Source organism: Leptonychotes weddellii, chromosome X (genome assembly GCF_054177405.1).
Source record: "Leptonychotes weddellii isolate Sample4059 chromosome X, ASM5417740v2, whole genome shotgun sequence".
In the NCBI taxonomy this organism is placed as follows: domain Eukaryota; kingdom Metazoa; phylum Chordata; class Mammalia; order Carnivora; family Phocidae; genus Leptonychotes; species Leptonychotes weddellii.
Genome location: NC_138385.1, coordinates 57,880,601 through 57,895,238, shown reverse-complemented (window position 1 = coordinate 57,895,238; position 14,638 = coordinate 57,880,601). Strand labels below are relative to the sequence as shown.

At 51.9% G+C, this 14,638-nt stretch overlaps 1 protein-coding gene across 3 annotated transcripts; it reads left to right on the top strand.

Moving 5' to 3' along the window:
• Positions 1-414: 414 nt before the first annotated feature.
• Positions 415-7,742, top strand: GJB1 (gap junction protein beta 1). Of its 3 annotated transcripts, none has more exons than XM_006737490.3 (2): positions 415-511; positions 6,206-7,742. In XM_006737490.3, the coding sequence occupies exon 2, from the start codon at positions 6,222-6,224 to the stop codon at positions 7,071-7,073; it is 852 nt and encodes a 283-aa protein (XP_006737553.1). In that variant the 5' UTR covers positions 415-511; positions 6,206-6,221; the 3' UTR covers positions 7,074-7,742. The 3 variants fall into 3 exon arrangements, with proteins under 3 accessions (XP_006737553.1, XP_030888446.1, XP_006737554.1); XM_031032586.2 differs by lacking the exon at positions 415-511 and adding an exon at positions 600-2,867; XM_006737491.3 differs by lacking the exon at positions 415-511 and adding an exon at positions 2,880-5,832.
• The last annotated feature ends 6,896 nt before the right edge of the window (positions 7,743-14,638 follow it).

Genomic DNA, 14,638 nt, shown 5'->3' with positions numbered 1-14,638 from the left:
CTCCTCGCCTTGATGTCAAGGTGCCAGTAGGCACTGCCCTTGTCTTTTTTTTCTCCCCATAGTCCTATCGTTTTAGAGGCTGGGACCTGGAAGGGATGGGAGGGATGGCCCCCAGGGCAGGAGCCCTCTCTGCAACTCGGCCCACACACTGGATCTACCGATGGCCAGGGGATGGGGGAAGCCTGAGGGCTGTTAACAAGCCCAGGTCCAGGCTAAACATGGGCACATGGGTGACAGTGATGCCCCTCTCCTTCTGGGATGGGGCAGCAACTCCAGGCTATGTGATCTCTCACCAAACCCATTGGGAGCTCAGGGGATCAAACTCATTTAATGATTGTGTGTGCGAGGAGGCAGGGCTGGTTAATGTTTGTCTGGTTCCTCTTGGGCTGTGGGCCATATCTGGCTCCGGCCCTGGGCTCTTTGTCCCTCCCCTGGACTGGGCTGACAGTACCTAGTGGCCTGGCACAGACACGCCTGCAGACATTCCCTGGGAAAGGGCAGCGGCCACCAGGTGAGGAAGCTGGGGACTGGGGGAGGTGGGCTGGGGAGGGGGAGCTGGTGTGGCACGGGGTGGGGGGGGCAGAAATGGGGGCTGGGGAGAGGCCTGGGCTTTGCTTTCTCTTGACTTCAGCATTAAGCCACTTAGGTCCCTTCTGTGCTTCCCTCTGGGTAGAATGAGGCCCCTCCTGCCAGGTGCCAGGCTTGCTTAGCGTCTCTCTGGAGCCTTCAACTCTTATCCTCTTTCTGGGCTCCGAGTGGCTTCTCCTCTCCCCCCTTCTTTTCCCCCAGCCATGGATTCTCTTCATCCTCACAGGGCTGAATTCTCAGGAAGATTTGAGCCCTCACCCCCACCCCCTCCAGGCCCAGGGTGGCCAAGTTCGTCTCCTTAAGACGTTTCCTGCCAAAGAGGGTGAGGGTTTGGTGGGACCATTGGGCACTGCCAGGTGTTGTGCTCCTTCTCTGATTAGAAGGTAAAGCAGGCATGCAACCAACCTGGGGTTGCGGACGGATGAACGCAGGGCACTCAGCAGGTGCAGAGGGACAGCCAACGGGGCTGGGATTTGGGAGTGTGGCTTTCTGCTTTCTTGAGGGAGGGAGGCAGACTCAAGCTGAGCTGGCAGTAACTGATGATCTGGAGATCTAAAGGAGGGGTGGCCCCCCAGCTGTTTGAAAGTTGTTCCAGCTGTTAGGGATGGCACGGCTGAGTGTATGGACTTAGAAAACGAGGTGGTGAGAGGAGGCTCTGGACAAGAGGGTTTCGAATGGAGAGACCTGCAGATGAGGATGCAGCAGAACAATGGGCAAGGGACCCACGCCTTGGCGAGGGGTCAACATGAGTCCTAAGTTAAGCTCCAGCACTTGCCGACCAGCTGTATGGTGAGTTCCTCAGTTTCTTTGAGCCTCCATGGCCCCATCTGTGAATTGGAGACAATAAGCCACAGCTCACAGGCTTGTTGTGAGGATGGGAGTTAATGAACATCCAGCTCCTGGAACACCATAGGCATTCCATAAATGCTGGCTGTTACGTTATAATAAGCCCAAGGAGAGAGCAACAGGAAGTCAGATAGTTGACGGAGGAGTAAGAGGGTGTAGTCCACAGAGTGAGTAAGGGAGCGGACATTAACAGTTCCTACGAAAAGACCATGACCGAGTGAGGGAAGGAGAGATCTGGAATGAGCTAGAGTGACCCCGACCCCAGGCTGGCCACAGTATGTATGGCAGGGCGGAGAGGATGAGCAAAGTGCCTGAGGTGTCCTGGGGCCACAGGATGGAGGCAGGGAAGAGAAGCAGGGGGCAGAGGGAGAGGGCTCGAGAAGTTTGGCCTTGGCCACACCAAACTGACGAGGGCAGGCTGAAATTCCAGAAGAAATCCCAAAGAAAGCCCCTTGTCCTTTCCTGGCCAGAGACTGCTTGTGAAGTGGGGGGAGGAATTGTGGAGTCTGAGGCTGAACAGAATCTCATCCAGTCCAGCCAGGGCTTCTTCCCAAACCAAAAAAACACCAGGATTTCCTGTAGTGGGAAGGAGGGACAGGGAAGAGGTGGGGGCAGAAAGAGAGAGAGAGAGACACCTGATGAAAGGGTATGTGCGCACATCTGCATGTGCGTGTGTGTGCACGTACCCACGCACGCGACCACATGTGGGAAAGAGTCAAAGGTTTGAGTTGTGGGCCAGGTCTCGGTGAGAATGCAGAGCAAAAGACAATGTACAAGGCGGCGTGAGGTACAAAGACTTTGAGGTGAGAAGAAAAGAAATGGGAAACTTGACTCTACCATTTTGCAGAGCTGCCATTGAGGCAAGTTATTTATCCTCTCTGAGCCTCAACTTCCTTGTCTGAAAAATGGGGATAATATTACAGGACTGTTGCATGGACTAAGTGCGACCTCCTGATCTTGAACTGTGCTTGGGTGCCTGGGCAAATCGGAATCCGAGGACAGGGCCAGGGCCTGACAGAGCCAGGGGAGTCTTGTCTAATTAAACCCGAGAGCAAAAACAGGTCTGGAGCAACACAGAGCATATCAGTACTTGGACTTTAACCCAAAGTCACAAAAACGGTTTGGATTTCAAAATCAGGTCCCTCCCGTGGATGTTTTTAGAATGAAACCCTTGAGGTACTGATGTTGACATAGGGATAAGCTCTCCATCTAAAGGGGAGAGCAAAAATTGAGATCCCAGTGCCCACACGAGGGTGCTTAGGGGCCCCAAAGGGAGCTTTTCCTGGCTATGTCCCAGAGGGTGCAAAATGAGAGGTGGAGAGCTGCAAGAGCCTAGAAATTCAGGAGTGGCCAGGCTGACTGAGGAGCACCCGTGAGGAGCACAGAGAACAGCTGAAGTGTGCTTCGGAGTTTGAGGAAGCAGTCCGAGAAAGGTAAGGCAGGGGAATCAGAACAGATCAGAAGGCAGCGGAAAGCCCTGGGAAGGAAGGAGAGGAAGAGTTACCAGTCCATAGGAAACGGGAGAAGGGGTTAGAGGAGAATACAAGCCAGACCAGTTTTGAATCCCCTTGTTTCTATTTTTTAAAAAGATTTTACTTATTTATTTGATAGAGAGAGAGCACAAACAGGGGGAGTGGCAGAGGGAGAGGGAGAAGCAGGCTCCCCGCTGAGCAGGGAGCCTGATGCGGGGCTCGATCCCAGGACCCCGGGATCATGACCTGAGCCAAAACCAAGAGTCAGGTGCTTCACCGACTGAGCCACCCAGGCGTCCCTGAGTCTCCTTATTTCTAAAAACACTCACAGACGAGCACGTGGGTGGCTCAGTCGAGCCCTGCGTTGGGCTCTGTGCCAGGGGTGGAAACTGCTTGAGATTCTCTCTCTCTCCCTCTCCTTCTCCCTCTGTCTACCCCTTTCCCCACCTGCTGGCCCACACACTTGCTCTCTCTCTCTCAAAAAATAAATAAATAATAAATAAATAAAAACACTCACAGAAAGAAAAATTATAATTCTAGCAAATTATAGAGCTTCTGGGCAAAAGTATGGGCTCCGGAGTCAGCTTGGCCCGACTCCAATCCCACTTCCGTCCCACACTGACTGCACTGACCCATGTGACCCTTGGACAAGTCCCTTCACCTCGTGTTACCTCAGTTTCCTCTTGTGTGACATGAGGATGAAAAGCAACACCTACCTCACGGCGTTGTTCTGAGATTTACGTGAGGTCGTGCACATACAAGGCCGGGCCTCACAGGTGCTCAGTAAATGGTTACTCTTAATAACATTCCTCGACCACCTGTTTGTGAATCTAATGTGTGTCACCAGATGAGGCATTTCTTCACGGTGTAACCATCGGGGCTCCTGCGGCAGCCCTGCCTCCAGAACCCGGGGCTGAGGAGAAAGGGCACCTAGGCTCCTGCTTCCCCATGCTCGTTGAGGCCCCAGCATGAACGCACTAGGGCTTTTTTTTTTTTTTTTTAAGTTAAATGAAAAAAAGAAAACCTTATTCAGAGAAGTACTCTATGTCCCGTGGACCATCCCTTTGTCCCCCGGGGTCTTTCATCCCATTCCCCAACTTGTCCATGGCTAATAGCTTCCCCTCCCCCTACAAGAGAGAAGAGCACCCCGACCTCGAGTCAGGGCTTCTGCCACCACCACTGGCCCTGCACAGGGGGGCAGGAAATGCCCTACATTCCCCCCGGGCCCAGGCCTGTGTGCTCTCCTCACACCCAGGTCCCTGCTTCCAGCATGATCTACTTTCAACTTACTGGCAGAAGTGATGGGAGGGGGGGCGCCTGGGTGGCTCAGTCGGTTAAGCGACTGCCTTTGGCTCAGGTCATGATCCTGGAGTCCTGAGATCGAGACCTGCATCGGGCTCCCTGCTCAGCAGGGAGTCGGCTTCTCCCTCTGACCCTCACCCCTCTCATGCTCTCTCTCGCAAAAATAAATAAAATTAAAAAAAAAAAAAAGAAGAAGTGATGGGAGGTAGGGGGGCGGCCTTCTTCCCCTGCGCAAAGCGCAGAGGGGAGTTTCTGCCCTAGAGCCACTGGCAGGCTCGGGAAAGCAGGAGGTCACAATGTCCATTTGCTGTCGGGGGCAGGACAGAACAGCCTGTTCCATCTCTGCACGGGCACTATACGTCAACGGCAGCATTGGGAAGCGAAAGGAGGGACGTTGGGGTTGGCAGACCACCCAGTCCCCTGAAGCAACATGTTTTCTCTTTCCGATAAGGTGCTTACTCCCTTGATCACCAGCTATGAAACTGGAGCTGGGCCGAGAACTTTCTGCAGGTGGCTTCACTGAAGCTCACAGTAACCCTGGGTATTAACAACCCACTTACAGATGAGCGAGCAGGCTCAGAGGAGGTCAGGAGCTAGCCCGCGGTCGTGTTAGGCGAAGAACCCGGATTCAAACCCAAAGGCGTATGACTCTTCCCTGTCCCATCTTCCAGCCTTCTGTTTGCTTGTTAACTTTTGTCTTCTCGCTCTGGTGCCCACCTGTCACCTGAAGCTCAAGGAGGGATGGTCAGGGTTTGCTCCATGACACCAGAGTTGGAAAGTACTCAGGGGTCTGCAGCTGCTATGTTCCTCGTGCTCTCGTGGGGAGCATTAACCCTTGCTTTTGTTGTCGTTCTTAACGGCTGGCTTTTGCTTTTGCCGACACCCGCTGCAAAAAGCACGAAGGGCCTACCGGGGAAAGAGCCTAAGCCTCGGCTTCAGATGCTTGTGCATTTCATCCTACTGTAACACTTCTTAGCTGTGTGACCTTGAGTAAGTTGCTTGACTTATCTGAGCTTCGGCCTCCTCATCTGGACAGACTGGGATAAAGTCCTTGGAGGCCTGCTGAGTGGGTCCGAAGAAAGAATGTATGGGAAAAAGCTTATGGGACGTACGAGCGAGCTCCCCCATACATACCGTGCAGGGGCTCTCAACCTAGGAAAAGTCCGGCTGACCCTAAGTTTCTAGGAGAGTCATGGGCGACAGCCTCAGCCCGGAGCCTCCTGGTCCCCTCGGGTCCCCTTTTACGTGCACCTGTCTTTGTCCCATCTCCCCCCACCCCTCGCCATGGCCATTCTTCTGGTGGGGCTGTGGGGCGGGTGCGGCGATGGACCGGGCGGGCACAGAACAGGTGGGTGCAGGCTGGGTGTCCGGCGCTGGGACACAAGTGCTCTGTGTGTAGGGTGGGCGGAAGTCAGGGCGTTTGATCTGAATTCTAAAGGGCGTTGTTCAGAGCCCCACAAAGGTCCCATTGTGCAGACACTGGGTATAAAGCAGCATATGACTCCCCAGCACCGGGCGGCGATGAATTGGAACGCAGGCGCGGACCCAGGGACCACTCCCCCTGCACAGACATGAGACCATAGGGGACCTGTCTGGGTGGCCTCAGGGATAGGCGCTCCCCAAGGTAATGGGCTTTGTTGGGCTCACCCCAGGTCCAGAGCTAAGGAGCTGGGGGATGGGGAGCTAAAGAGGATGGCTGATGGCAGAACAAAATGGGCCTGCTGAAGAAAGGGGCTCTGGAGAGGAAAGAACGTTGGACGAAAGCGAAGAAGGGAGATGGGGTTCAGGGAGGTCAAGTCAAGTGAGGAGGAGGAGGAGGAAGAGAGGCTGGCAAGGGACATGGGGTGATGAGGAAAGCGATGACCATCCTTCTTCCCTTCCTGTCACTGGCTCTCGGAAGGGGAGACGGGGGTGGGGGGGTGTGTCAGGCCGTGTTACGGTGTCCAGCTTTCTGCCCCAGCTTTCTGCCAGCCTGCTCTGTGGCTCGTGTTTTGCAGGTGTGAATGAGGCAGGATGAACTGGACAGGTTTGTACACCTTGCTCAGTGGCGTGAACCGGCATTCCACTGCCATTGGTCGCGTATGGCTCTCGGTCATCTTCATCTTCAGGATCATGGTGCTGGTGGTGGCCGCGGAGAGCGTGTGGGGTGACGAGAAGTCTTCCTTCATCTGCAACACCCTTCAGCCCGGCTGCAACAGTGTCTGCTACGACCACTTCTTCCCCATTTCCCACGTGCGCCTGTGGTCTCTGCAGCTCATCTTGGTGTCCACCCCGGCTCTCCTTGTGGCCATGCACGTGGCTCACCAGCAGCACATAGAAAAGAAAATGCTGCGCCTCGAGGGTCACGCGGACCCCCTGCACCTGGAAGAGGTGAAGAGGCACAAGGTCCACATCTCAGGGACACTGTGGTGGACCTACGTCATCAGCGTGGTCTTCCGGCTGCTGTTCGAGGCTGCCTTCATGTACGTCTTTTATCTGCTCTACCCCGGCTACGCCATGGTGCGGCTCGTCAAGTGTGAGGCCTACCCCTGCCCCAACACGGTGGACTGCTTCGTGTCCCGCCCCACCGAGAAAACCGTCTTCACGGTCTTCATGCTGGCCGCCTCTGGCATCTGCATCATCCTCAACGTGGCCGAGGTGGTGTACCTCATCATCCGGGCCTGCGCCCGCCGAGCCCAGCGCCGCTCCAATCCGCCCTCCCGCAAGGGCTCGGGCTTCGGCCACCGCCTCTCACCTGAATACAAGCAGAATGAGATCAACAAGCTGCTGAGCGAGCAGGAAGGCTCCCTGAAAGACATACTACGCCGCAGCCCCGGCACTGGGGCCGGGCTGGCTGAGAAGAGCGACCGCTGCTCGGCCTGCTGATGCCACACACCAGGCAACCTCCCATCCCGCCACCCCCCCCCCCCGAACCCCACCACCCTGCCCCGGAGCCTGCCCCTCCTTCTCCCCTGCCGGGGCGCAGGCCTCTGCCTGCTAGGGACTGCTCCATCAGAATCTCCCTTCCCTCCCTGGTTTCCCTCCCTCGCACAGGGCCTTCGTCTGAGGGGCCCGAAGGGGGTGGGGAGCCGGAGGTCACCCGCGCCAGTGCTCAAGGTTGTGGGCAGGGGCGTGCGGGCAGCTCTTCTTGTCTGTACTCCCTTTCCCCTTCCCTCTCCCTGGGGCCACTGGGGACAAGAGATAGGATGCTCTGACAGCATCTCCAATTATGAAACTAATCTTAACCCCGTGTTGGCACAGACCCTATTTCTGGAGTCACATCGGTGGGGAGGGACGTGGGCAAGTGCAATGGAAGGAGGGTGCTGTGGACACGTGGGGGGAAGAAGGGAGGGTAGGCAAGGCAAGAAAACTTGAGGGACAGCGCTTTGCGGGCCACAAGGAAAAGGAGGACACGTCCGGGGTGGAGGAATTAGGGAGGGAGGGACAGGCAGATAAGCTGCAGTGGGGGTTGGTCAGGGCCATCTTTGCCTCATTTCCCAAGGCCTCTCTGTGCCTGCAATGTTACACATTAAACGGGATTTTACAGTAAACGAAGAGGTGGCTTGTGTGTTTGTCAAGTTCTTTCTCTTGCAACCTCTGACCTCCCCCTGGATGAGCTGGCCTTGGTGTTTTGCTGACCTAGAAAGCGATGGGCAGCAGAAATAGTGAGACCCTGAGCCATTCTTGCCTTGTTTTTTTTTTCTTTTTTTTGGGGGGGGGTGGGTGTTGGTTTGGTTCTGGCTTTTGGCTTTTGGTTTGCGGGGGCCTTAACAATGTTTTAATCACAGCTTTATGGGGATCAGATGCCCTGACCCCCTTCCTTTCCTTTTATTTTTTTTTTATCCATTCTAAGTATAGTTTATGGAGCTTTCATGATTGCGTGCAGTTTTGTAAACACAGCCGCAATATATTATAAAACATTTACATTACCTCAAGAAGTTTCCTTGGGCCCCTTCCTCTGATTTGAAAAACATTAAAATGACAACTCCCTCTGGAGAGACAGGAAATGATAGAAAGATTTCGCAAGTCGGATAGGGTAGCACACAGGTCCTGGGCGAGGGCCCCTCCTCCAAGCTCCTGGGAGAAATAGCCCCCTTCCTCCCTTGAAACTCGGCGCCTCACTGCAAACTGATGCCCCCACAAGCCACCTGCTGGACTCTGACCCCTCTACCTGGATTGGACATAGTCCCTAATCCTACCCTCGTCCCCAGTTGCCTTCCCTCAGGACTCAATGCCTCCCATCCCAGAGATGTCTCCAAACACAGGTCAGAACTTTCATAGCCGGGGGGGCGGGGATGTCTCCTCACCCCATCTCCTCACTCCGAAGCACCAGGTAGCCTCCCCGCCCTCTGGCAGATGTGATGGGAAAAGCCCCAACCTGGGACTTGACCAAGCTGGGTTCACGTCCTTGTTCTGTCCCTTAGGAGTAAGACATTCCCTTCCCCAAGCCTCAGTTTCCCTGTGAGCAAACAAAGGCGGGCCTAGCACATGGCTGAGCTCCCTTTAGCACTCCGGGCTTCTGGGATTCCTAAGAGGCTTCCCCGGACTCACAGGGGCTTCCCCATCTCAGAGTTGCTGCCCTCACCAGGGAGCCTTCGGAGTAAAAGCACACCCCCCCCAACCCCCAGCAAGTTTCTCGCCTCAGTTCCCCTACCTCTTTAATATTTTTTTTAAAGATTTTATTTATTTGACAGAGAGAGACACAGCGAGAGAGGGAACACAAGCAGAGGGAGCGGGAGAGGGAGAAGCAGGCTTCCCGCTGAGCGGGAGCCCGATGCGGGGCTGGATCCCAGGACCCTGGGATCATGACCTGAGCCAAAGGCAGACGCTTAACTGACTGAGCCACCCAGGCACCCCTCCATTACCTCTTAACAGAAAAAATGATTTCCCACTCCCTGTCAGAGTCCGGTGACTCTGTGTGACAAGCGCATCAGAAAGGAAGAGCAAATCAGGCATTTTCTCTAATCAGAATTGTTCTCCTCTAGAAACAGTCTTTCCCCTTCCGACAGAAAGCAGGGAAGGTTTCCTCATTCGAGGAGGTTCCTCCTTTAGAAAAGAAAGGAGATAGCAAGCCTTTCCCCCACCCTCGGCAATCCCTGATTGACAGCTTCCCCCTTTCTTAAAAGAGAGAGATTACTTTTCTGAAAAAAAAAAAATGTCCTTTCTCTTTAGAAAGCGACACCATATCCTGGGAGAAGAGAGGTCCCCACCCCCAGGTCTCCCATGGTGGGAGAGATCCCTTATCAAAATCTTCCCCACCACCACCACCAGCAGAACACAAGGAACACAGAGCATCTCTTCTCTGTCCAAAAGGCCATCAAGAAAAAGATTTTCTTTTTAAAAATGTCCTCCCTCCAGGGCGCCTGGGTGGCTCAGTCGTTAAGCGTCTGCCTTCGGCTCAGGTCGTGATCCCAGGGTCCTGGGATCGAGTCCCGCGTGGGGCTCCCTGCTCTTCGGGAGGCCTGCTTCTCCCTCTCCCACTCCCCCTGCTTGTGTTCCCTCTCTTGCTGTTTCTCTCTCTGTGGAAAAATAAATAAAATCTTAAAAAAAAATAAAAATAAAAATGTCCTCCCGGTTCCACACAAGAACCTCCTGCCCTCCCCACGTGGAGAACCGCGAAATCCATCATCGCCTCAGACACCGAGTTTCTCTCCAAACGACTCTACTACGAGAACCTCCCTTGGAAAGAGGCTCCAACTCCAGATCAAGGCTTTCCTCCCCAGGGGGCAGTGGTGGGACAATAAAGCCACGAGCCGGCTATACAGCCAAAGGGACGACACTGACCCTTGCGTCCTGTGAACCAGATGGGAGCAGGCCAAAGGACCCTGAGGGGAGCTGGGGTACACAGTGTTGCAGGGAGGGCTAACCCAGGACTGATTTTTTGATCTGAGGCTTGTCACAAGAGTGTGTGTAGGGGAGAAATGCGAGGTGAGTGGGCGTAGCACCTGCCACACAGTCAAACCACGGAGTGACCGGTGGTGGTTGCAGCAAGGAAAGCTTTGCAATACGGAGACCGGGGTTGCCATTTGTGAGCTCTGTCCCCCTGGACACAGGATACCTACCCTGAGTCTCAGTTTCTTCGTCTGCAATATACGGAGCATAACGCCCTCTCTACCTCTCCTTTCCCAGAACTTTTGTGAGAATCCAATCAGATGTGTTCAAAAGCTGGTTAGGAACTGCAAAGTAAGGTAGGATACTAGCAGAAGCACAGAGACCACAGCCCGAAGGCATGCTAGAACTTGCAGGGAGTCAGAAAGGAGTGAGGCTGGTTCAGCTAGGCTGGGGCTCGTGGGCTGATAACAGGGTCGGCTCCCGCAGGGAGTGGACAGCAGCCCAAACACCAAGGTCCAAGAGATGTTGCATATTCAAGGGATCTGATCTGGGGGCAGAAAAGGCCGAGTAACAGGAGCTTCTTATGCACTCTTTCTCCTGGTACTGGTGCTTTTAGGGACATTTGTGGTCTTTTAGGAGGCATCCGTGTGCAGAGATACTAGGAGCTGGGGGCAAGGAGAAGAGGCAGCTCCTGGATGAGGGGAATGGCTCCTTCGAATAGTCAAGGCCCCCCAAAAACCGGGTTAGGATTTCAAAGCAGGCTGCAGTATCCACAGAGAATTGGCATGGCAACCATGAGCTGATTCAGGTGCCCAATCAGATAGCCTGGGTGCACACAGTGGTGGCTAGTGGGGAATGCTTGCTCCATTTCCTGATTCCACAATATGCAAACGCCAGACATGACCTATGATAGACAAGGGGCCGGAAGGGCCCCCCAAGCTGGACCCCCTTTGATTCCTGGATGAGGCCAGGCTGAACCGGTCAGGCGGGGGAAAGGACTGTGGCATTCTAGGGAGGGAGAATAAGGTGGGCATAGGACACAGACAGGGTACCTGAAAGGGTGGGATGCCGTCTTGAGTGAGACAGATAATCTACCGTGGAGGATTGGAGGAGTGGAATGGCCAGAGGGGAGACAGGAAAGAGAAAGTAAGACCAGCTTGTGATGGGCCTTGGGTGTCACTGTAAGAGGTTAAGACTGTCCTACCGGTGGTGGAAACCACTAAGGGTTTTTTGTTGTTGTTTTTTAAGATTTTATTTATTTATTTATTTGACAGAGAGATAGAGAGAGGGCACAAGTAGGCAAAGTGGCAGGCAGAGGGAGTGGGAGAAGCAGGCTCCCCGCTGACCAGGGAGCCCGATGCGGGGCTCGATCCCAGGACCCCAGGATCATGACCTGAGCCGAAGGCAGCCGTTTAACTGACTGAGCCACCCAGGCGCCCACCACTAAGGGTTTTGAGAAGAGGAGTGCTGCCTTCAGATTTGTGGCTTGGGAGCTGACTCCAGCAGCCACATGGAGAGCGGACTGGGGATGGGAAAGATGAGAGGCGGAATGACCAGTTACAGAGCTCTTGCAATGGCCCAAGTGGGCCTGTTCGACTAGGACAGTGGCAGAAGGAATAAGAGGAGACAAATGTGAGACACACTTTGGATATAAAATCTATGTAGGACTTCATGTCTGAGCGTGGGGAGATGAAGGAGCCAAAGACGATTTGGAGGTTTCCTTCTCTTTCCTTGACTGGCAGACTCCTAATCATTCCAGACTCAGCTCAGATGTCATCTCCCGTGTGAAGGCTTCACCTCTCTTCTCCCCTCGCTGTGTCCCCCACCAAGTCCCTCAGAGAGAATGAGTCCTCCCCTGATTCTGAATTCCTGTGGTACATTGTAGCGTATATCGATTAGAGTACTTCTCGAATTGTATGGCAATCACTTGCGTAACCTTAACACGTAGTAAGTGCTTAGCCTGTTGGATCAAGGGCAGTAGTGAAGTGGAGACAGACACGTGCAAAGGTTCAGAGTCTAGAAAGAGTAGGGTGTGTTCAGTGTGACTAGAGCAGAGAATGCATGGGATGGGGTGGAGGGTCATAGTAGGTGGTGAGACTGGCAAAGTAGGTTGGGGCCAGTCCATGAGGGGGTCTCATACCACACCTAGAAGTGTGCACAGGAGCTTCAACTCTGTGCTATCCCATGTAGGAACCTTAACTTAGACTGACTGGCAGTTTGGTACTCATACAGACAGACTGTGAAGATCTTGAGGAGATCCAAGTCAGGGCAGCCCTTGGCACAAATAGATGTATTAAGGACGATGATGACCTATGGAAGAAAGAGCAGAATGATCTGACAGTGGACCTCATGGAGAAAGGGTCATTTACACAGGATGGTTCTCCACTTCTTTTTTTTTTTTTTAAGTTTATTTATTTTAAGTAATCTCTGCACCCAACATGGGGTTTGAACTCACAACCCCGAGATCAAGAGTAGCATGCTCCTCCGACTGAGCCAGCAAGGTGCCGCAGGATGGCTCGCCATCTTAACCAGAACCCCTCTGGAAAGTCAGTGTAGCATAATGATTAAGAGCATGCTCCACTTCTTACCTGTGTGACTTTAGCCAAGTTACTTTAGTTTGGCTTCCTCACCGGTAAAACATTTATAGTAATAGTACCTGTATCAAAGGGCTACAGTGGGAATTAGATATAATAATTATATGTAAAACACTTAGAACAGTGCCTAGTCGATAGTAAGTTCTTTTTTTAAAAAAAGACTATCTATTTGAGAGAGAGAGAGACAGAGGAGAGCATGAACAGAGGAGGAACAGAGCGAGAGAGACAAGCAGACTCCACACTGAGCCCAGAGCACTAGACGGGGCTCGATCCCACGACCCTGAGATCATGACCTGAGCTGAAACCAAGAGTCAGATGTTTAACTGACTAAGCCACCCAGGCGCCCCATAGTTAAGCTCTATACAAGTATGTCACATTATTATTTCATTTCACTACCTGTGCCATCCTTCAACTAAGTTGACTCTTGAACGACACGGGAGTAGGGGCACTGAGCCCCTGCACAGTCGAACATCCATGTATAACCTTTGACTCCCCCCATACTTAACTACTAATAGCCTACCAGAAACTGGAGGTCTTACCCATAACATAGTGGATTAACACATTTTGTATGTTATATATATTATATACAGCATTCTTTTTTTAAAAAAATATTTTATTTATTTATTTGACAGAGAGAGAGACAGCGAGAGAGGGAACACAAGCAGGGGGAGTGGGAGAGGGAGACGCAGGCTTCCCGCCGAGCAGGGAGCCCGATGTGGGGCTCGATCCCAGGACCCTGAGATCATGACCTGAGCCGAAGGCAGACGCTTAACGACTGGGCCACCCAGATACCCCTATATACTTCATTCTTATAATAAAGTAAGCTAGGGAAAAGAGAATGTTGTTAAGAAAATCATAAGGAAGAGAAAATACATTACAGTACTGTGCTGTATTTATTGAAAAAAATCAACATAGAGATGGACCCATGTATGTAGTTCAAACCCATATTGTTCAAGGGTCAACTGTATTCACTGAATCTCTCAGATATTGAGCTAACCTCTGTCTCACCAAAGTAACATGCTTTGTTTTTTTTTTACTTTTACATTCAACTTTATTATTTTTCCCCCTGGGATTTTGTTCATATGTGTGTGTGTGTGTGTGCATGTATTTATTGAAGTATAATTAACATACTGTGTTATATCAGTTTCAGATGTACAATATAGTGATTCAGCAATTCTATACATTTCTCAATGCTCATCAAGATAAATGTACTCTTGGGATACCTGGGTGGCTCAGTTGGTTAAGCATCTGCCTTTGGCTCAGGTCATGATCCCAGGGTCCTGGGATCGAGTCCTGCGTAGGGGTCCCTGTTCAGTGGGGAGTATGCTTATCCCTCTTCTCCTCCCCCTCTCTGTGCACATGCTCTTTCTCTCTTTCTCTCTCTCAAATAAATAAATGAATAAATAAATAAAATCTTTTTTAAAAAAGATAAATGTACTCTTAACCCCCTTTATCTGTTTCTCCACCTGCCCCCCCCGCCACGCACCTTCCCTCTGGCAACCATCAGTTTGTTCTGTATATTTAAGAGTCTATTTTTCGGTTTGTTTCTTTGGTCTTTGTTCATTTGTTTTCTTTCTTAAATTCTATGTGCATGTGAAATATTTGTCTTTCTCTGACTGATTTATATCACTTAACATTATAGCTTCTAGCTCTGTCCGTGCTGTTGCAAATACAAGATCTCAGTCTTTTTTATGGCTGAATAATATTCCTCTGTGTGTGTGTGTATGTGTGTGTGTGTGTGTGTGTGTGTGACATCTTCTTTATCCATTCATCTTTTGATGGACACTTGGTTTGCTTCCATATCTTGGCTATGGTAAATAATGCTTCAGTAAACAAAGGGATGCATATATCTTTTTGAAATAATATATCCAATAAGGGCTTAATAATCAAAATATATAAAGAACTTATAAAATTCAATATCAGGAAGACCCCAAATAATCTGAGTAAAAATGGGTAGGGGACCCAAATGGACATCTTTCCAAAGAAAACATACAGATGGCCAACAGACACATGAAAAGATACTCA